The sequence below is a fragment of the Ixodes scapularis genome, unplaced genomic scaffold (assembly GCF_016920785.2).
Source record: "Ixodes scapularis isolate PalLabHiFi unplaced genomic scaffold, ASM1692078v2 PGA_scaffold13__105_contigs__length_92229423, whole genome shotgun sequence".
Lineage (NCBI taxonomy): Eukaryota > Metazoa > Arthropoda > Arachnida > Ixodida > Ixodidae > Ixodes > Ixodes scapularis.
In genome coordinates this window covers 54199914-54217686 of record NW_024609839.1, presented here as the reverse complement: position 1 = coordinate 54217686, position 17773 = coordinate 54199914, and the positions used below count along the sequence as shown (strand labels likewise).

Below are 17773 nucleotides of genomic sequence, written 5' to 3'. Positions count from 1 at the left end.
GAGCAAGTAAGCTGTGGCTTTCTTTGCAATGTAAAATTGCTGAGTCACTCATTGCTCGATCCGATCCACTGTCGGCCCATTCCCATCAGTCATCCGAGACGTGGGCACCGTACGTGCTTCGAAACAAAATACCACACAATGTCTAAGTGGCTCGTGATTGGATCTGGCGGTTCGTAGCTTCTGCCTTTAGTCCATCGTAGGGTGAGACGAAGTATAGGGGAAAGCAAGAGGGGGATCATAGCAAAGCACAGATAAAGCGTAGTTCTACTATCGACACAAGCAATTTAGATACCTAAAAAATAAGAAATAAAATAAAAAAATGAACTATTTCGGAAAGAATAAATGCCCTGCAAGTGTGTTGCAACATGACACGTCCATGATTTAGCGCCAGTAACCTCCAGGCATTTGCTCTCCAGCTGTGCCTCCCGGTGTCTCCCCTCCAGTACACCCCACTGACTCCACCCCGTCAACTTTCCCCACTATATTCAGCGGGGAAACATAATGTGTGTATACGCCACGTGAGACGAAATCATGTGAGGTCATTTTTCCCGGTAGCGGGGAAACTGAATTGTTGCTGAGATCACGTTGCGTCAATTTTTACATTAAATTTTGTAGATTAACTATATTTAGGTATAGGTCACTTGACGTCAGTTTTCCCGCTAAAAGCAGCGGGGAAACTGAATTTTAATTTAGGTCACGTGGTACTAATTTTCCAGCTAAATGTAGTGGGAAACTGAATAGGCTTTGCGTTCACGTGACGTCAATTTTTTTCCCTAAATCTAGACGGGAAACTGAATTTGTGTATAGGCTGCCTGACACGAAGTCGTGTGCCGTGATTTTTTCCGCTAAAGTTAGCGGGGAAACTGAATTCGTTTTGAGGTCACGTGGCGTCAAATTTCCCGCTAAATCTAGAAGGGAAACTGAAGTCACGTGATGTGAGAAGTTCGAAATTCGAAACGACTAGCCGAAAACGTTTCGCGTTAAAATAAATAAAAACAAAATTTTAGGGAAATAATTTGTTGTAGTGCGGTCTCATTATCCAGACCGAAATTAATCGCGGAGAAAGGAGCGGGAGCATCGAGAAGAGGCTGCGAGCGAAGGAGCGGCAGAAGCGCGGCGTTCACGTAGGTGGCGCGGCCCGACAATGGCGGATCGCAGCTCCACGCAACGCGATGTTCTCCGCCGACTTCCGCTCGGGAGCTCCAAGCAACGCCGCGCACGCGCCGTGGCCAGTCTCCGGGAAAGAGAGGGAAGAACGCGAGGAAGAGCGCCAACCATCGATCCGGACCGCTTCCGCCGGAGGCAAGCGGCCAACCTCGCGCGCACAGCCCCGAAATGTGCGCACGAAGAAAGAAGCGGCCGCAGGCGCGCATGCGCGGATTCCCTTCCATCCCGAATCCCGGGGAAAGGGAGATCCGTCTCCCCCAACCGGCTGCGGGAGGAGGAGGAGGAGGGCAGGCGCGCGCAGGGGTAACGCAGTCGGCGCTTCAGAAATCCTGCAGTGCCGATATGCGACGGTTCAAGACCACCCGTCTGCGGGTGCTGTTCCGGAGGCCCTGCGTCAGACGACCCGACGGACTCTGAAAGGGCAGCTACCCCTCGCATCGGAGCCTCCCCCGGAGTCCGCGTCTTAGGTTCCTCCCTTCTTTTTGTTTGTTTCTCCCTTTTTACTCCCCCCAGGTTTTAGGCCCCCCACCCCGAAAGCCTTCCCGTTTTTTTCTTTTCTCCCCTTGTGTTTTTTTTTTTCTCCCAGGTCGGTTTCTGTTCCGCTTGTTCTCCCCGTCATCTCGGTGCTCCCTTCCGTTGCGGTCCTCCCCCTTCCCCCCCTCTCCCGGCCAGCCAGCGCTCCATCCGTCGCGGGCTCCATCTTCGGGCTCCCGCATCGCTGAGGCCTCGCGAGCTCTCGCTACCGCTTCTGGTGTTCCCTGAGCGGCCTGTGAAACCCCGTCGCCGGTGCTCGGAAACCTAACCCTCCTTGGTTGCGTTACAGGTTTGTGTTCCGACCCCGTCTTCTGTTCGGTTCCCCGTGCCATCGTCGTCCTTGTTGTTCCTCCTCTGCACCGTCTCTCTGCCGCCAAATCCCTGAATAGGGTAAGGAAGCTCCCGTTTTTGCATCTTCCGCGTCCCCGTTCCCCCAAAGCCGTCCGCCGCAAATTATTATTAGGTGAGCTCGTCTGCTTGCCGCTGCAGCGCTCGGTGCGCTTCCTTCATCCCATTTTCTCGTTTTGTATTCTGTTTTCCCTTCCTCCGCCGCATCTGTATCCCTCTTCTTTTTCCCGAATTGCCTTCCCCAATTCCCGCTTCGTTCGCTCTTCTTCCTAATTTGTGAGGACTCTATCGCCAGCCCCGGCTCCCGCGGTACGATCGTTCCCCTCCGTTGTTGCTGGGTCTTTTTTTTTCTTCCGGCAAACGAAAGTTCGCAAAACCTGAGCTACCGTATCAGGATTCGTGACTCAGGGGAGGTTCGCTCAGAAAGAAACAAGTCCGCGATCGAAGCATCCGTGAACGGACGTCGCAGAACGCCCCGGCGTTCGTACCACGACCCGCAACGACCGGGAAGCGGCACGACGACGACGACGAAGCGTGAGGACACCGCCTTCCGCGATCGCCCGACGGAGCCGACCTGAAAGAAGAGAACAAACCGCGACAGACCCAGGAGGACGCGCCGCACGTGCAGGAACTTCATCCGGGACACTGCGTCCGCCGCCGTGCTCACGTGATTCGGGTGGCACCGGCGTGACCAGCAGACGACGAAGCGGCCTCGTCCGTCCTGTGGGCCCCTGCTCGCCGCGACCACGACGCAAGACGCGCAAGAAGACGACAGCGGTGACGACGACACTGCGAGATCCGATGGAAGGTAGCGACGTGCCCCGTACGCACTCGGCGTGAGCGCGTCCGCCCTCACGCCACCCGCCGTACCTCTCTGACTCTCGCGTGGGGTGGCAGCCGGGTTCTCGTGCGCTGAGGACTGCTCCGCGCCTCTTCGCCTCCGTGAGTGCTTGACTGCTTCCTTCCGCGAGGAACCGCGCCGCTTCTCCCAACACCTTCGAACAGATAAAGAGCGGGGTTCACTTGGTTCCCTGGGGGGGAGTGGTGAGCTTCGTTTTCATCATCCAGGGGGAACTTGACGCACGCTCGTACTCTTCCCACCCCGCTGGACGCCTTCTTGGAGCCGACGACACCGCCATTTTCCTCGAAACGCTCCGAACAAAACAAAACTCGCACACGACGCACACCGTCTTCCTGTCGAGGGCCAACAACGCAACTAAAGAAAGAGAAAGAAGGCAACTCAAACAAAGGGTAGACCGCAGGTTAGCAGAAAGAAAGCATTCCCCTGTATACTTTAGTTCCGGGTGCGAGACCGTGAAGAGGGGAAAGGTTCCAGCGAGCCGACTGTTCTCCAAAGCATCGACTGGCCGGAGCCGCTTCGTAGTCACAGAACCCCGCACGGCTGACGCACTGCCATCTTTGAGTCTTCGTCGTTGATTCTCTTCCGTTTTCAGGGTTCTTTGGAACCCGCCAGTTCAAGTGCACCGTCTTTGTTGTCCTCCCCGAAGAAGAGGACTTCGGCGTGGCAGCGGACCGTTCAGCCAGCCAACCGAGGTCCCTTCTTCCCTACTGTCTGAAAAAAAAAAAAACACACACCCACCTCCATTTCATCCTCACCGTTTTCTCGAAGAATTCTGGTCGTTACACTCACTGGCTTTCGTGCTTGCGAAACCGTGCTGCATTTCTAATAAAAAAATCAAGCCGCGCAACTCGCAAGAAGAGAGAAGCCACAAACAACCACCGCAGATGTTTACGTCCAGCCCGGTCGCTGAAGGTGTCTTGATTGCCAATCCTCCAAACCGCACGCTGAGCAGCAGCGGCTTCACCGTCTCTGGCAGATAGGCGCACCCAACAAAAACCAAACTTGCGCAAGCCGCACGCGAGGGACCTTCCAACTTGAGCACACGCGCCTTTTTCGGAGAAGAGCAGCATTTCTTGCACACAGCCAAGTTGCACGCAGAGGAGCTGACGGTTTGAAGAGAGAGAGAGAGAAAGAAAATACAAGACAAAAGCGATGGCGTTCAGTTGCTGGTCCTTCGTACTCTTCGTGGCCATTGCTATCGCCTTTGGACCCCGGGATTCGTCAACCGCCCTCCAGCCGGGGTGAGTTCCAGCATTTTGTTTCCTTCTGTATTTGTTGATTCACTTATACTACATTTCCCGGTGAAGATTTGGTACGAATGGAGAAATTATCAGTACAGACAAGTTGCATTAACAATAACAGTGTCAGCAATCAGAACATAATGTATGCATAAAATCAGTTTCGGCACGAGCTCAATATACAGTTTTAGAAACACTGGTCACGCCACTTCCCACTCTAAGTTGGCTTCCCCAATCGAGAGAGGTCTGTGCGAAACCGGGGTTGCATAAATAATGTTCACCCTAATAAGTACAAGAAATATCTGCATGCAACCTTCACTCACCAACGTGTCTGATTCGATCATTGTATCGTGTCAATAATTAAACTTCACTGGATGAAATATCCAACTAGTATCATGAATTTTGTTCTTATGTAGTGTTTCTGTGAGTGCGCTTATATAAGTGACGCACTCCGACGCCATGGGACAGTATGGGTAATCATTGAGAACAGCAAGGCTCCTGCTTACATTTTGCTTTACTGTGAAACATAAAACTTGCTGGTATTTAATTTGTTCGTGCTGCTCTGCTGTACTTGCTTTCAGCTTAAGTCCAGACACAGCCGATGCTGCGAGCTAATGAGACCGAGCAAACACCTCCAAAAGCGCATGTCACTAGGCCTTTTCTGTTATGATTTATTCAGTGATTATAGAGCACGCACAGAAACAGGACGAACACCATGAGTATGCGCTCTTGGAGTTGTGTGAATGGACCCACCAGCTCGTTGCGTTGGCTGCGTCTGGACTTAAACTGCGAAATTAAGTACAGTATAGTATTTTTCAGTGCTCATGACGTAGCACTGTGCCACCTTCGGGTCAGTGCATTTAGTGCGACGGCTACCAAATGGGCCTATAGTGGCGCACGCAAAATAAAGGAAAAAACTGACTTTGGCATTGGAAGCAATTCGATGTCATCGTATTAAAAGCAAATATTTTTTTTCTCTAATTTTTAAGCACAGGATGTGCAACTACGTTCCTCTAAAGGATAGTTCCTTTCAATAAAAAAAATATTGATTGGCGGTGCACTCTTTACAGGAGTGGGTTCGTATTCCAGGACAGTTACCTCAACGGTCCCTAAAGTTGGCTTTCCCTCGAGTCGTTAATCAGTGGCGGTTCGCCCTATCTATGAAATGATCAGGAATCCAGGAGCAGTAACCACAAAGCTCCCTAAAATTGGCGTTTCTTCTACCAGATCACGTCATCATAGATGGTGCACTCTCAACAGAAGACAAGAATACCAAGAAACTAACTAGAAAACTTCCTAAATTTTTCTTTCGCACTATCAGTGATGTCGGTGGCGGTGGGCTCTTAACAGAAGTAAATCAGAAATGCCAAAAGAGTAACCCGACAGCACCCTAAAGCTGGCTTTTCCTCTATTAGCTTCTTTTAGCGGTGGTGCACGCTTTACAGGAAGTTGTCAGGCATCCCTCTGCAGGAATCACAACACTTCCTTACGCAAACTTTCCTCAGTCACATAAGGTGTGTGGCTGCGCATCGTTTAAAAAAGTATGTCATAATTTTTCTTAAAGTAACCGCATTGCTTTTAACATTGCCGGCCCTTTATCAATTTCTGTTGGTGCCAGTGCACCCTTTGCAGGACTTTGCAACGATTTCCAAAAAATCACCCCCAACACTTCCTAAAGCTGGCTTCCCCCCTATTCCATGATGCCGGTGGCGGAGCACGCTTTGCAGGCGTTGGTCGAGATTCTCAGGAAAATAACACTTTGTAAAGTTGGCTTTTCCTTGTAAGAAAACGGCTGTAGCTGTGCACCATTTAGGTGAGTTGTCAGGAATATGAAACAAGTAGCCAAAACGCTCCCTAAAACTTGATTTCTCTTTCTAAGACGGAGTCGGTGGCAATGCATCCTTCACAGGGCACGAATGTTACGCTGCTTTAAACACCTACTTCTTGCACACAATTCTTGCGAACTCATTATCGTTTGATTTCTTTTTTATTCTTAGTTTACCGCAGTCTCAACGTTGTCGTTATGGGTTCTTCACCAGTCGCTTTCCTTGTGTTTTTCGTTGAAGTGAGAAGCTATTTTCATCTTATCTTTAATTTCTGGATTCTTTCAATGATTAATTCATCGAGACTTACGGCCCATATTTGGAAAGCATTTTCTTAGGAGGCAAAGTTAAAGAAACAAAGCTCAACAAAATCGATGGCAAAGAGAAACTAAAATAAGGCAGACACTACTCTGAGTGCACTTTGGAGTCAAAGGGTAGCAAACAATAAGCGTTACTCGAATTTGTCATGGCAAAACAGTAAATACTGAGTTTATGTAAACATCACTGTCAGTGATAAATTTTATCCGGTAGATTGCTTCAGCATGTTAGTGCGACAGGAGTGGCGTTCATTTTTTTATGAAGAGTTCAGGCGACCAGCAACAACGTGCGGAAGCATAAAAACGTGAGCTTCTCACGATGGCGTGACTGTTAGCATCTACGACGTATCCAGGAACCCATCGTGCGCACTGGACGTGAATTAGATCTCTGTTTATTATCTTAGCATAGACTCTCGAAGTTTCATTGTACTAGAAAAAAAAAAGTACTGGACTGCCTAGAGTTGAAGTCAGTCAAGCTGAGTCATTGAGTAATTTTTAAGGGGATTTCAGGTTGCAGCGCTGCATCGTAATTCCGGTCAAATAAATATTTTGCCAGTTTACTAAGCATTATAGAAGTTATCCTCAGGCGACATCCGATATTGACAATAAATTTATGTGCATTCTAAAAATTAACTTATTATGATTGTTTCATCTCTTATCAAACTTTTTGGAGGATACCTTGATATTTACACCACCAAACTTAGGAAACTGATCCGATCACCTGTGCGTACTTAAAGGGGGAAGAAGGCCTTTTTTATACAAGTAATTAATTTGCACTTTATTATTTGTTAACTTTAGCCAGTCACTACCACCATTCTGAAAGCCGAACTATACCCTTCAAGGAGTGTTTGGTTGATGCAGTAATTTATTTCGCAGCACATTATGCACTGGCCTGCCAAAACACGTATGTAAAAAATAAATCAGTTCGGCAGATCAATATAAAAAAAATATCCTTAGGCCTTTAAAACATAGGACGTGACTCTAGATAAACCCGTTTCAGGAACATTTATACTGCTACTGCACATTCAAACTAAGACCAGTGTGTACACACCTTAAGTTTTGAAAATCTGCAAAGTTAGAGAAAGTTGAAGTTAGTTGAAGGGGAAAAACACGCTTCAATACTTTGTAAGAATCTCGAAGTATTCTGTCAGGTTTCTACGTGATTAAAGGTTGTAATGACGATCATGAATGAAATTGAAAAGGCTTTTTTGACAATAATACCTTTGGTACACTTTGTCTTTGTGTTCATACAAATATTTATCACAATCCATATTCAGTATTCCAAGAAAGTGAGTCCGTAAGTTCAAGATGTTTGCGTCAAACCAAATGTAATACAATGGGACAATCATTTAAAAATTAAGTAATAATCATTATTTTCTTGGCCTTAAAATCTTGTTTACCAATTAGAGGACAACATTTGTACACCAAGGGATTAAATGAAAGTTGCAAAGTAGAACTGGAATATTTTCATTTTTTTAATTCTTTGATTTTGTTAGTTGCGGCCGACCTGAAAAGCTGCTTGGTTAGAAAGAAAACTGCAGCAGATGAAACATCCCTGAGCGACGTACACTTGTAATGAACAGATAGTAGCCTAATCATATATCAAGAGTTTTCGTGTTGAAGATGGAAGCAAACGAAACACTCATTACCTCCGACCACACCTTCTCATCGACTGGCTCTCGTAGATCAATTAAAGAATGTAACTGCTGAATATTATGAGAAAGTTTAAAAAAAATTTAATGAAAAAGTTGGCTGAAATATATTTCTCAGGTCCGTATTCAAATATCCTTTTAATGACTTTATCAGATATTGATAGGTTAGTCAATCTTGCCTTCATTTCTTTATTTTTTATTTTTAGATATTTTTATTTCAAGCGTTAAACCTCGACATCGAATTCATGGAATCCGGTATACCTACTTAGATCGGGTAAAAAAAAAAAGTGTTTTTATTTACCGCCTAGATCTTCCCCACTGTTCTTAAGTTAACATTGAGTTCAATTAAATTCTAAAAAAAAAGAGTTCCGGAGGGTATAATATGAAACCATGTTAGCTTTATTAAAATACCGCAACATTCCATGGGCATTTTGTATACACAGGGGGGCGGGGCTCTCAGGAATATTCGGCAGTAACGTTTTACAAACGGGTGAGTTCGAATGCGTTACTGGTCCCATTCCCACTCCTGGAATGGCGGAATTCCACCATTTCGTTCCTTTAATGCCTACATCTGAGAAAGGGTAATTGACAGCCACATTGTGTTACTAAAAAAAGAAGCATAAAGCTTTTGACGTCATTAAGCGCGTAGACGGAGGCGAAAGTGTGAAAAAGCTTCCTCAAAGCATTCATTTTGCAAAGCCAAAGGGAGGTCGCACAGGCGCTTTATGACACTTGGTGTCACTGCAGACATCGATCGTGCGATTAAGCGTAGAAGGCTTGCTAAACGCAACATACGCTAACAGTTAAAAGCACCCATTTTCTTCGAAATCGGGCAGTATACCCTCAACAGATATATGATTAGCGTGTTGTTAGTTTTTTAAGGCCTCAAAAATGGTCTAGTTTGTTGTGTGTGGCCCAAGAAGAAACTAACTTGCTCTCTACTTTCAATACGTGCAGAACAGCACCGCTAGTGCGCTGTTAGAAACGGCGCCGCGTATACCTGCCCAAAATCTACACGTAGTGCGGGAAGACCAAGCACCGTTGACAAAGAGCAACCAGTATACGGCGCCAGCACAAGGGAGTGCAGCAGCCTATTATAGAACCTGACTTAAAGCGTAAACGTTTACGGTTGCTGTACGATTCTTGCAATTTCTTAACATATTAAGTACAATTTTTTATTCGCGTTCCATGCAAATACTATAGAGGATCGGTTGGGTAAAAAGCAGGGAGTTGAACCGGTAAGTTTTTCTGTTGGACTCGGGCTCTATTGCATTAAATTTTGTTTCGGTTCAGTTCTGGTTCAGTGATGCTTTTGAAATAACTGTTCGGTTAGCGGTTCTATTAAGCGCGAACCAGTTTAAACCGGTTCTTAACAAAAAAGAAAGTCCACAGCTTTCAGTCGTTAAGAAGAAATGTTAGCTGAACACGGCGTCATCTCTATTAAAAAAAGAATTAGGTAATCAGAAGCCGTGCTGCGGAAACAAGGAGAGCAAAACAAATTTATTTTTCGTTTTTGATCTTGAATTTTTAACGCAACACCGTTCAATATAAGTTGCGTGGTCATACAAGTGCTTGGAAACAGTACCAAAGTAGAGTACTCACATGTGAATTTAATCAGACAGCACGCGCAGTGACACCGTGATGGCAGCGCGCACCATACTTGGAAACACCCCGCAGAAAGCAAATAAGTCGAAAAAAAATTTAGACAGCAGGAGTTTGGCCTGCCAGAATATGGCTGCTAGCAGTACAACTGCTGGCGTGGGGTCTTTAACGGGTATCACGCAGTACTGATGCACGACCACACGCCGGTACGATGCTTATCCAGATCGACATGGCACCCATACCGCACGAGCGAACGAGTTGCTCGAGCGACTGAATTGAAGACTGAGTCGTTCGAGCCGGAACGCTACTTTTACTTAAGCATAAACACACAGAATTACTTCAAGCAGCGTACAGGGCTCTGAGCAACAGGCGTTCCGGCGACCGACGCCACAGTGTCACACTCGTCGCGGCTACGCCTCTTCGTGCCTCCAGATTTCGCCACCGGGCAACAAACGCTCCGACAGCCGTTAACGTTTTGTGTTTAAATTCTCGTTTATGTTTTTCGTATTCTTCCTTGAGGGATATTGCTTAGAAGCAAGAAAAGAACGTACACACCTACGCACGCGAATAAATCTTTAGCCTCTCGGCATAGACAGTAGTACTCAGTTTCATTTTGCGACAAACCGCGATGGACGCTACAAGCTACAGGGGCCAATACGTAACTCCTAGCTTGTCTTGTGACTTCGCGCTCCCCGCATCACTCCGCCCAACTGGAAGGACACGTGACGCCCTCTGAGCTAAGGATTGGCTTCTGGGGCTCGTAGCCTCCTTTGCGGTCCATTGTAAGATAAAACAACGTATACAAGTGTACGCCTCCACGCCGACTTACCAACGCCAACTCGCGCTGTACATCGCTGCGAAATACACCTATTTGTGGCATTATTATTGAGCTGTGTCTATGTCGTCGCAGCCGTTCGTTGAACCAAAACTGAGCCGCTGACCCCACCGTCACGAATATTTAATTGACTTCGCGCCGCCACCCACAATAAGGCGCGGCTCACATTCCATTACGCCAAACCGTTTCCAATGAATCGGTAACCACCACACGAGATTAAGATACGGATCCGTCCCAGTTCGGATAAATATCACATATTTTGTTTTCGGTTAGTGTTTTGTTTCCGTTCAGTTAAAAATTAACGGTTTTACTCCGGTTTTCGGTTCGGTTCGACAGCCCGGTTAAAAGCTATGTGCTAATCGCGCTCGATTATAAGCCGCTTTGTCACGCCTCGCGGCGCCAGGAACGAACCCTTATTCGTCTAGAACTATTGAGGTTTAGTTGCTGCACTTAGGACGCGCCATTTTCATTCTTGAAGGAGCATAAGCCAGTGAGACAATGAGGGTGTTAATCACCTCCAGTGCGATGATGCTGTTTCAAGAGCGCATTTAGCATGCGCTAACCACTTGCGCCATCAGCCCGTAGAGCCGAGATGAAAATCGACACAGCTCGGTTAAGAATCGAGCCCATTTCATTCCCACCTCATTCCGGGCAAAAGGCGTCTAATTCCATTCCCTATTAATTCCATTCCGGGGTCGCGAAAGTTAGGAATGATACCGAAATCATTCCAATTCCGGAGTGGCGAATCCACAACGCTGCAGTGAACGAGATTCGTGAAGTGCGTAAATAGAAAATTCAAAGTATTACCACGGCTTCAGTTTAAAATTTCTTGGGCTAAATTAAACAGAAAACACATTTTAATATTATCGCTGAAGAGTTGTCAAGCTAGATGAATATATATATTTCAAATATTGGGTGGTGTATCTAAAATACAACTAGGCTTTGTTTCTTTCGGAGAAACGATGGTGGTCTATAAAATGAAAATTTGCAAATTAATCGTAAATGCGGTATTTTGATTAAAATGTCTATAGAAAATTGCAAGAAGAGAGTGTGATCAATTTAACGAAGACAATGAATCAAAAAATCTTCCAAAAAACAGTGACACTTTTTTACGTAAATTGAAACACCGGTACTACTTTGCAATGGTATGTCCCACCGGTATGCTTAATGAAGAGGTAAGAACGGCATGGGCATCTCTTCCGAACGCACGGCATCCAGCACGCGCTTTTTTCCTGAATTCGACTGCGCGTGCGCGCGCGAAATTCGCGAGACTCCATAGCGTGATCGAAGATAGGAAGAGCGCGCTTGTGGCGGGGACAACTGAAACTCCTCGCTGCCCTTCTCATGCTGCCAGTCACCCTAAAATGGTTCAGATAAGCAGGAACATTTGCGACGTCATAAAAAATGGGGCACATGATCCGTTTTAGCCAGTACGATACCATTTGCTTTGCACATCCTCTAAATCTATGATCCTAAAATCACACTCGTACGTCGCAAACACTCCGGTGTATTTCCCCCTCTGGCGGCGTGTGCATTGCAAGTTCAATGCCCACGTTCTAAACGTTTGCTGCCCTCGCAAAATTAGAGCCTTCCGCTCGTAGCTACTTAACGCAAAATATTTAAAGAGCGCTTTCATCGCTGCCTCCATTGTACGGAATCGAAAAGTGTCGCTTACTCGATTGAACGAACAGCTTGAAGATAAATAAAAGCCGCATAATATGCTAAACGTAACGAGTCACCACTTTATTTTATTCCTCCTGTTACTTCGGTAATAAAATCATATATCCAAAACAAAGATTTTTGACGCCTTTACAACGAGAAACTTTGTCGCAGATATTTCCGTGTAGCCATTTTTTTTCTGAAAGTAAAAATAATAATTAAAAGTAATATGAACAGTTACAGTCTTTTGCTTTTTACTACAACAACCATTATTGGCTCATTTACATTTTTTTGTGATATAGTTTTTTGAGAGTTTTTATTTCTCATGGGAAGGGGAAAAGGAGGCTCGATTCGATTGATTTTTTTTTCTGTTGATGTAAATTCGCGTGCACGTAGTAGGAATCAATAACATGTAAATCTTGTTTGAACTTTATACGAGGGGGATGCGCTGCGGCCATTGATTTACTGTCAACCTGAAGCTTATATCATTCGATGATACGAGTGCAGCATATTGCAGTCTAAAAGCGTCACTCGGCGCAATTTAATCCAAAACGCACGAGGTGGTTGGTGTAAGGGCGAACGACTATTGCGCTTTGTTTGAGAAGCTATTATCTTCTTTAGGTTCCCTCAACCATATGCTTTATATTTGTCTTTTTTTAAGTGTCTCAATATTCTAATATAAAATAAACGTGTGTTGTAAACTTGACTTTTCAAAACATTAAGTTGAGAGCACACGTTTATCAGCACTAAACTAGAAGCTCGGCGCGTTTTTTATTGTTTGCGTAGAATAGGTTCATAACATAAGTTTCAACTTCAGGCGTTACGTAAAATGCAGTTACGTAACTTTGAACCTTTGAGTTCTCCTGTTAAATTTAGCACGGGAAGAAAAATGCCGTGGGAATCGCTGCAGAGTTATTCCCCACTTCATCGGATACATAAAGTACACATAACACATCGGAACGCGAAAGCATATTTTACGATCCGCTGCACGGGTCAAGGTGACATACTTTTTTTTTTTTTTGCGATATGCAGCAACGTTATCTTGTTTCATTTATTTTAGTTATTGCAATCGAAAGTACACCTTTTATAGTATGATAGGCCTAATTAAAGTCACTGGATCTTGGTGAAAGTGGCGCCAATATCCCCGTATGGTTGCCATTATTTTTCATGGAAAGTGTTGTCTCTTAGTGACCTCTCCCTTCTTGGCGACACCGATCACAATTTCCGGTGGCAGGTTGCTTTTTAAAGACGCTTCTTGGATACCACAATGACGAAACAAGCACATACCTTCGTACCGCCACCACATGCATTGTCGTCGCTTGGCGGCTTTCAAGAAAAAAAAATGTTTCCCCGTTTTCAAATACGCAAGACAATCAATACCATATTAAGAGTTAAATGAAGATACGTATGATTGATACATTTATTGCATGCACACAGCCAACGACGCTTATATTGTCGTGTAACACTTTCAGTACATTCATGCTTCAATGCCATCTTGGAGCGATTCGTTGAGAACGACCCTTTTGAATCTTCGAAGGTTTCGAATGCACCGAAATGGCGATATCCGTTGCAACTGAAACCGATCGGCCAATAGCTTTACCATGTTTGGTCGTCTGTGTGTCAGTATCTGTTTGTGTCCGGCTAGCATGCCGAGGCTACTTTCCCACAATCCGGTGATTTTCGTCATGATGTGTTGCCGATAAAAATGAATTTGGCGCCTTTATAACTGTGTTGAGACGAGCGGCAAGGGTGGTTCAATACTTCGTTTGAACTTATGATCGATCGAAGCAGTCGCTCCGAGCCATGGGAGCCAGACCAATGCCCGTGCGTATTTTACATGAATCTCGTACCTCCTGAATATCGCGTGACATAGGAGCGCGTAATCATGTGAGATGTTCGCAGGGCTGGGATGGCTTGTAACCTCTGCCGTTGTCCATCGTAAAATAAAACAAAACGTGAAGTTATTATGATTATTTTTTTTTTTTACATTTGATTCATTTGTTAACGTACTTTAACAAGCCGAATATCTCCGCAGAAAAAAAAAACAGGAAGAAATCTTAGAGGTAATTTTACCATTTGATAAGAAGTTAGTAATAATAATATTAATAGCAATTTCAGTTCATACTCAAATAAACACGAATCCCGCAATATTTTACGAAACATATTTATTTAAGCAAACAAATTACAATTTGAGACACCAGCAGTTTTCAAAACCTAAAATAAGAACTAATTACGGTACACAAAAAATATCCTACCAGATACCCGATCTTCTTAACAGAAATTATTGTGTATTCGAATTAGCCCAGACAATAGCGCCCAGGTTTCTTTTCAAAAAATACCTTACGGTATACTTCAATGTGCCTAGTGTGTATTCCTAGTATAGTTCACATCAAAATAGATTGTACATTTTTTGAGTGTCATATTTTTATCTTCTCAGATGTTTTTTTTTTATTTTAGATTTATGCTGTTTTTGATTCATTTCCTGTGCCCTGCTGCTGAGTGCTGTAACGGGGGTTGGGAGCTAGTCAGGTGATTCGTTTTCGCCTTTTGCCCCAACCTCCCTGACAGTTGTGTCAAAAATAAATAAACAAACAAACAAACAAATCAAGAATCGATTTGATTTAATGCCTAGGAACGACCTTTCTGTCTTAGTACTAGCACACCCAAACACTATCTATACCTAACACACAGGAAGGGGTAAATGATTAACCGATAAAAACTTACGACAACAAACAAACACTTTTAAAATGACGTAAAGTTGCACATCGGCAATACAATCATTGAAGAGATGTGTGCATAAAAAGACAGCGACATCTTTATATTCAGCAGAAATAAAAACAGCATCAACGGCAAAAGTCCCCGAATGTTTTATCTAGAGTCTTACAACAGACAAAATGACAAGGATAATAATAACAATAAAATTAATATTAATAAAAATAATAATTACGTTCGCACATCGATTTGCCTACATCTAGTGTATTTTAATGGCTGCCAGTCGCGCCACTCAAGCACAACAACGAAAAAACAACGATCGAGTAAACTACGTTTCTAAACTTGAAACTCGATAACAAGCAATTACGAGCGCAGGTTTGTCGGAAGTAACCGGAGAAACGGGGAGGACGCGGATACGTGGAATCTATATTAAATTCCCGGAAAATAAAAATCGAACGAAACTCAACACCGTCGCTGGCGAATATTTCATAAACAGGATGAAACGGAGGGAGCGTTCGACGGCACGAAAACGTCAGTTGTGCACCCCCCCCCCCCCCCCCCGGTTATCTTTCTCTCCCACTTTCGTGGAACGTGATAAACAGGTGCAATATATCAGACAAGGGTGAGCGTGTTATAAATAGCTCCGTCCGCCCTATGAACAAAAAAAAAAAAAAAAATCTGGGAGCAGCGCCGCACTGCGGCACACACGGGCGTCCCCGTAGTCTCCACCTCACAGTACCTATCGTGCTGGCGAGGGCGCGATTAAGACTGGGTATTTCGCGAACTTTTATCGATCCTGAAATTTGATGAAAGTTCGGGAGTTTCGAATGGTTCGGCGAACCTTTGAAACGTTGGCAAAATTTTGTGACGATGGATGGATGAATGGATGGATGAATCAAGGGATAGTTGTTAAGGCTGTGCTTTTTGTTACGGGTGGTATCTTGCGTCATCTATAATGAAAACTAAAACTCGAAATTACTACCCTCTCCTTTACCTTCTCACGCCCTACTCTGCATTTTTTTTTACTTTCACAACGCAGTTTGGGATATTGCTAAAACAAGTGTTAAAAAGAAAAACAATTTTTTTTTTTAGGAATGGGACGTTGGGGCATTAATGGTGTCGCTCAATGTGTACCGAAAAATTTCAAATGTTGTGAAATATAGTCTGCATAGCACTTTCTTTCCAATCTGAGAAAAGTATTTCTGATTTGTAGGCAATACAAAATCAAACATGTAATCTAAAAATTTGGCTAGTTTCTTATTTTCTTCCGCCAGGTTGCGTCAGCTGGTTCTTTATTTCCGCTCATTTGCTCAAAAATCTAACTTTAGTCGCACTTTTGGCGAACTTTGCGTGCTAAGTGAGCAAAATTCGAAGCTAATCGAGAATTTCGCGAACCTGCAAGGGTTCGCGACATTCTTAATAAAACAGGTTTCGCACTGAAAAACCCCTTGTCGCTTTTTAAACTGTATCTTTTTAAGACGAAGTGAGGTGGCGCCACTAACGAGCTTAAAATTACATTCGTTTCCTCTGGGGCGGGGGTGGGGGGTGATTTTTTCCAAGGGGTATCGAGTAAGTCGGATTAAAAGTAAGCCGACAAGGATGGTTTGGTAACGGCGAGATTGGTTCTGCATGAAACGGATATTTGATTACGTTAACGAATGCGCGAACTTCTGATTTTCTATCCGTTTCCTATCATTTTAACTTGTGACATTTAATCGACGCGCTCTATCTCGAGACGGGCGCAGCTGCAAGGAAAGGAAGATTAGGCTTCTTTTGTGAGATGAACGCTGAAATTAGTTTCGCGAAACTTAATTTATTTTCTCATTAAGCGAGAGTGTATATCTTCTCGGCTTAACTGAATTGCAACAAAGTTGCTGTTTCTTGTTTTGTTACGCGTGGTACTCACAAAAAAAAGGCATATAAGGGAACAAATATGTATGCTTTTTTCCTGCTTTTTTTTCAAGAACACTGTAGAGAATTGTTTTTTTTTTTAATTTTTATTTAACACTCGGCTAGGATAACAAGACATTATGCTTAATGACAAGGAGGCCATATTTCGAAGTTCATCAGTTGGAAATAATACACACTTTTTGATCTGCAGGAGCTCGCGAAGCACCACCATGACACTTATCTTACATGGCGGAATATAATTTCGGAGATTTTTTTTATGAATTCAAATTGGAAGAACATTTACGGAGACACTGAAAACACCACTTTTTTATTCCCTGCATAAGCTAGGCGTAGCCATGTGCTCTGCGGAGATGAGCCGACCCCGCGACCACATGTTTTTATTTCGTATTGTTTTTATTTAAGCTGACTCCAAATTGCGGCTATTTCTTTATATAATTATATCTATATTTATTTACACCCCTCCCCCCCCCCCCCCCCCCAACCTGAGTCAAATTCACTTTTTCTGTTAAAATAACAAAACATACGAAAGGACGGTAACCTGAGGTTGTAGACATTGCTCGAGTTTCTGTGCAGTACGAGGGTTTTCTAGTGCTTTGGTTTCAAAACCTGCAACCTTCCGTGAATATTTAGCTAAGGCAAGATTTACCATAATCTTTTTCACACTAAGTCCCAGAGAAGCGTACGGTAAAGCTCGTTCAGAGCCAATCAGGCAGTGTCGAGAGTGGATCCTCTCGGGGCTCGTCGCTTTTATGCATGGGCTATTTTCCCGGCTAAACCAATCACGCATAGGACAAAGCGCGAAATCACGGCGCATTCACTGCGCGTGGATCACAGAGACGACGAGCGTCGTGACGAAGCGATTTTTTGAGCTGTTTGATTGGTTCCTTCGAAGTGTGTTTTGAGCTGAGCTCAGATTTACTGCGAAAAGCAGCATAGATGCGATCGATGATGTGCATCAGTTCCATAGACGCTTCCCTTTGCTTTGGTTCATACGCCACCCGTTATGCTCACTGCGATTGTTTACCGGGTTGTTATTGTTGCTGATACGCTCCTTAGCGAGAAAATACACTGACACTTTATTAAAAGACTAAAAAATAAATAGCTGCTTGCAAC

General features: G+C 44.3%; 1 protein-coding gene across 1 annotated transcript in view; it reads left to right on the top strand.

Moving 5' to 3' along the window:
* Nucleotides 1-3795: 3795 nt before the first annotated feature.
* The window catches only part of LOC8035835 (gamma-aminobutyric acid receptor subunit beta), a 246812-nt gene continuing 232834 nt past the window's right edge, over nt 3796-17773 (top strand). The window contains exons 1-2 of the mRNA XM_042289637.1: nt 3796-3883; nt 4029-4152. Of these exons, the coding sequence (XP_042145571.1) occupies nt 3796-3883; nt 4029-4152 (212 nt within the window). The remainder of the gene's footprint in view (nt 3884-4028; nt 4153-17773) is intronic.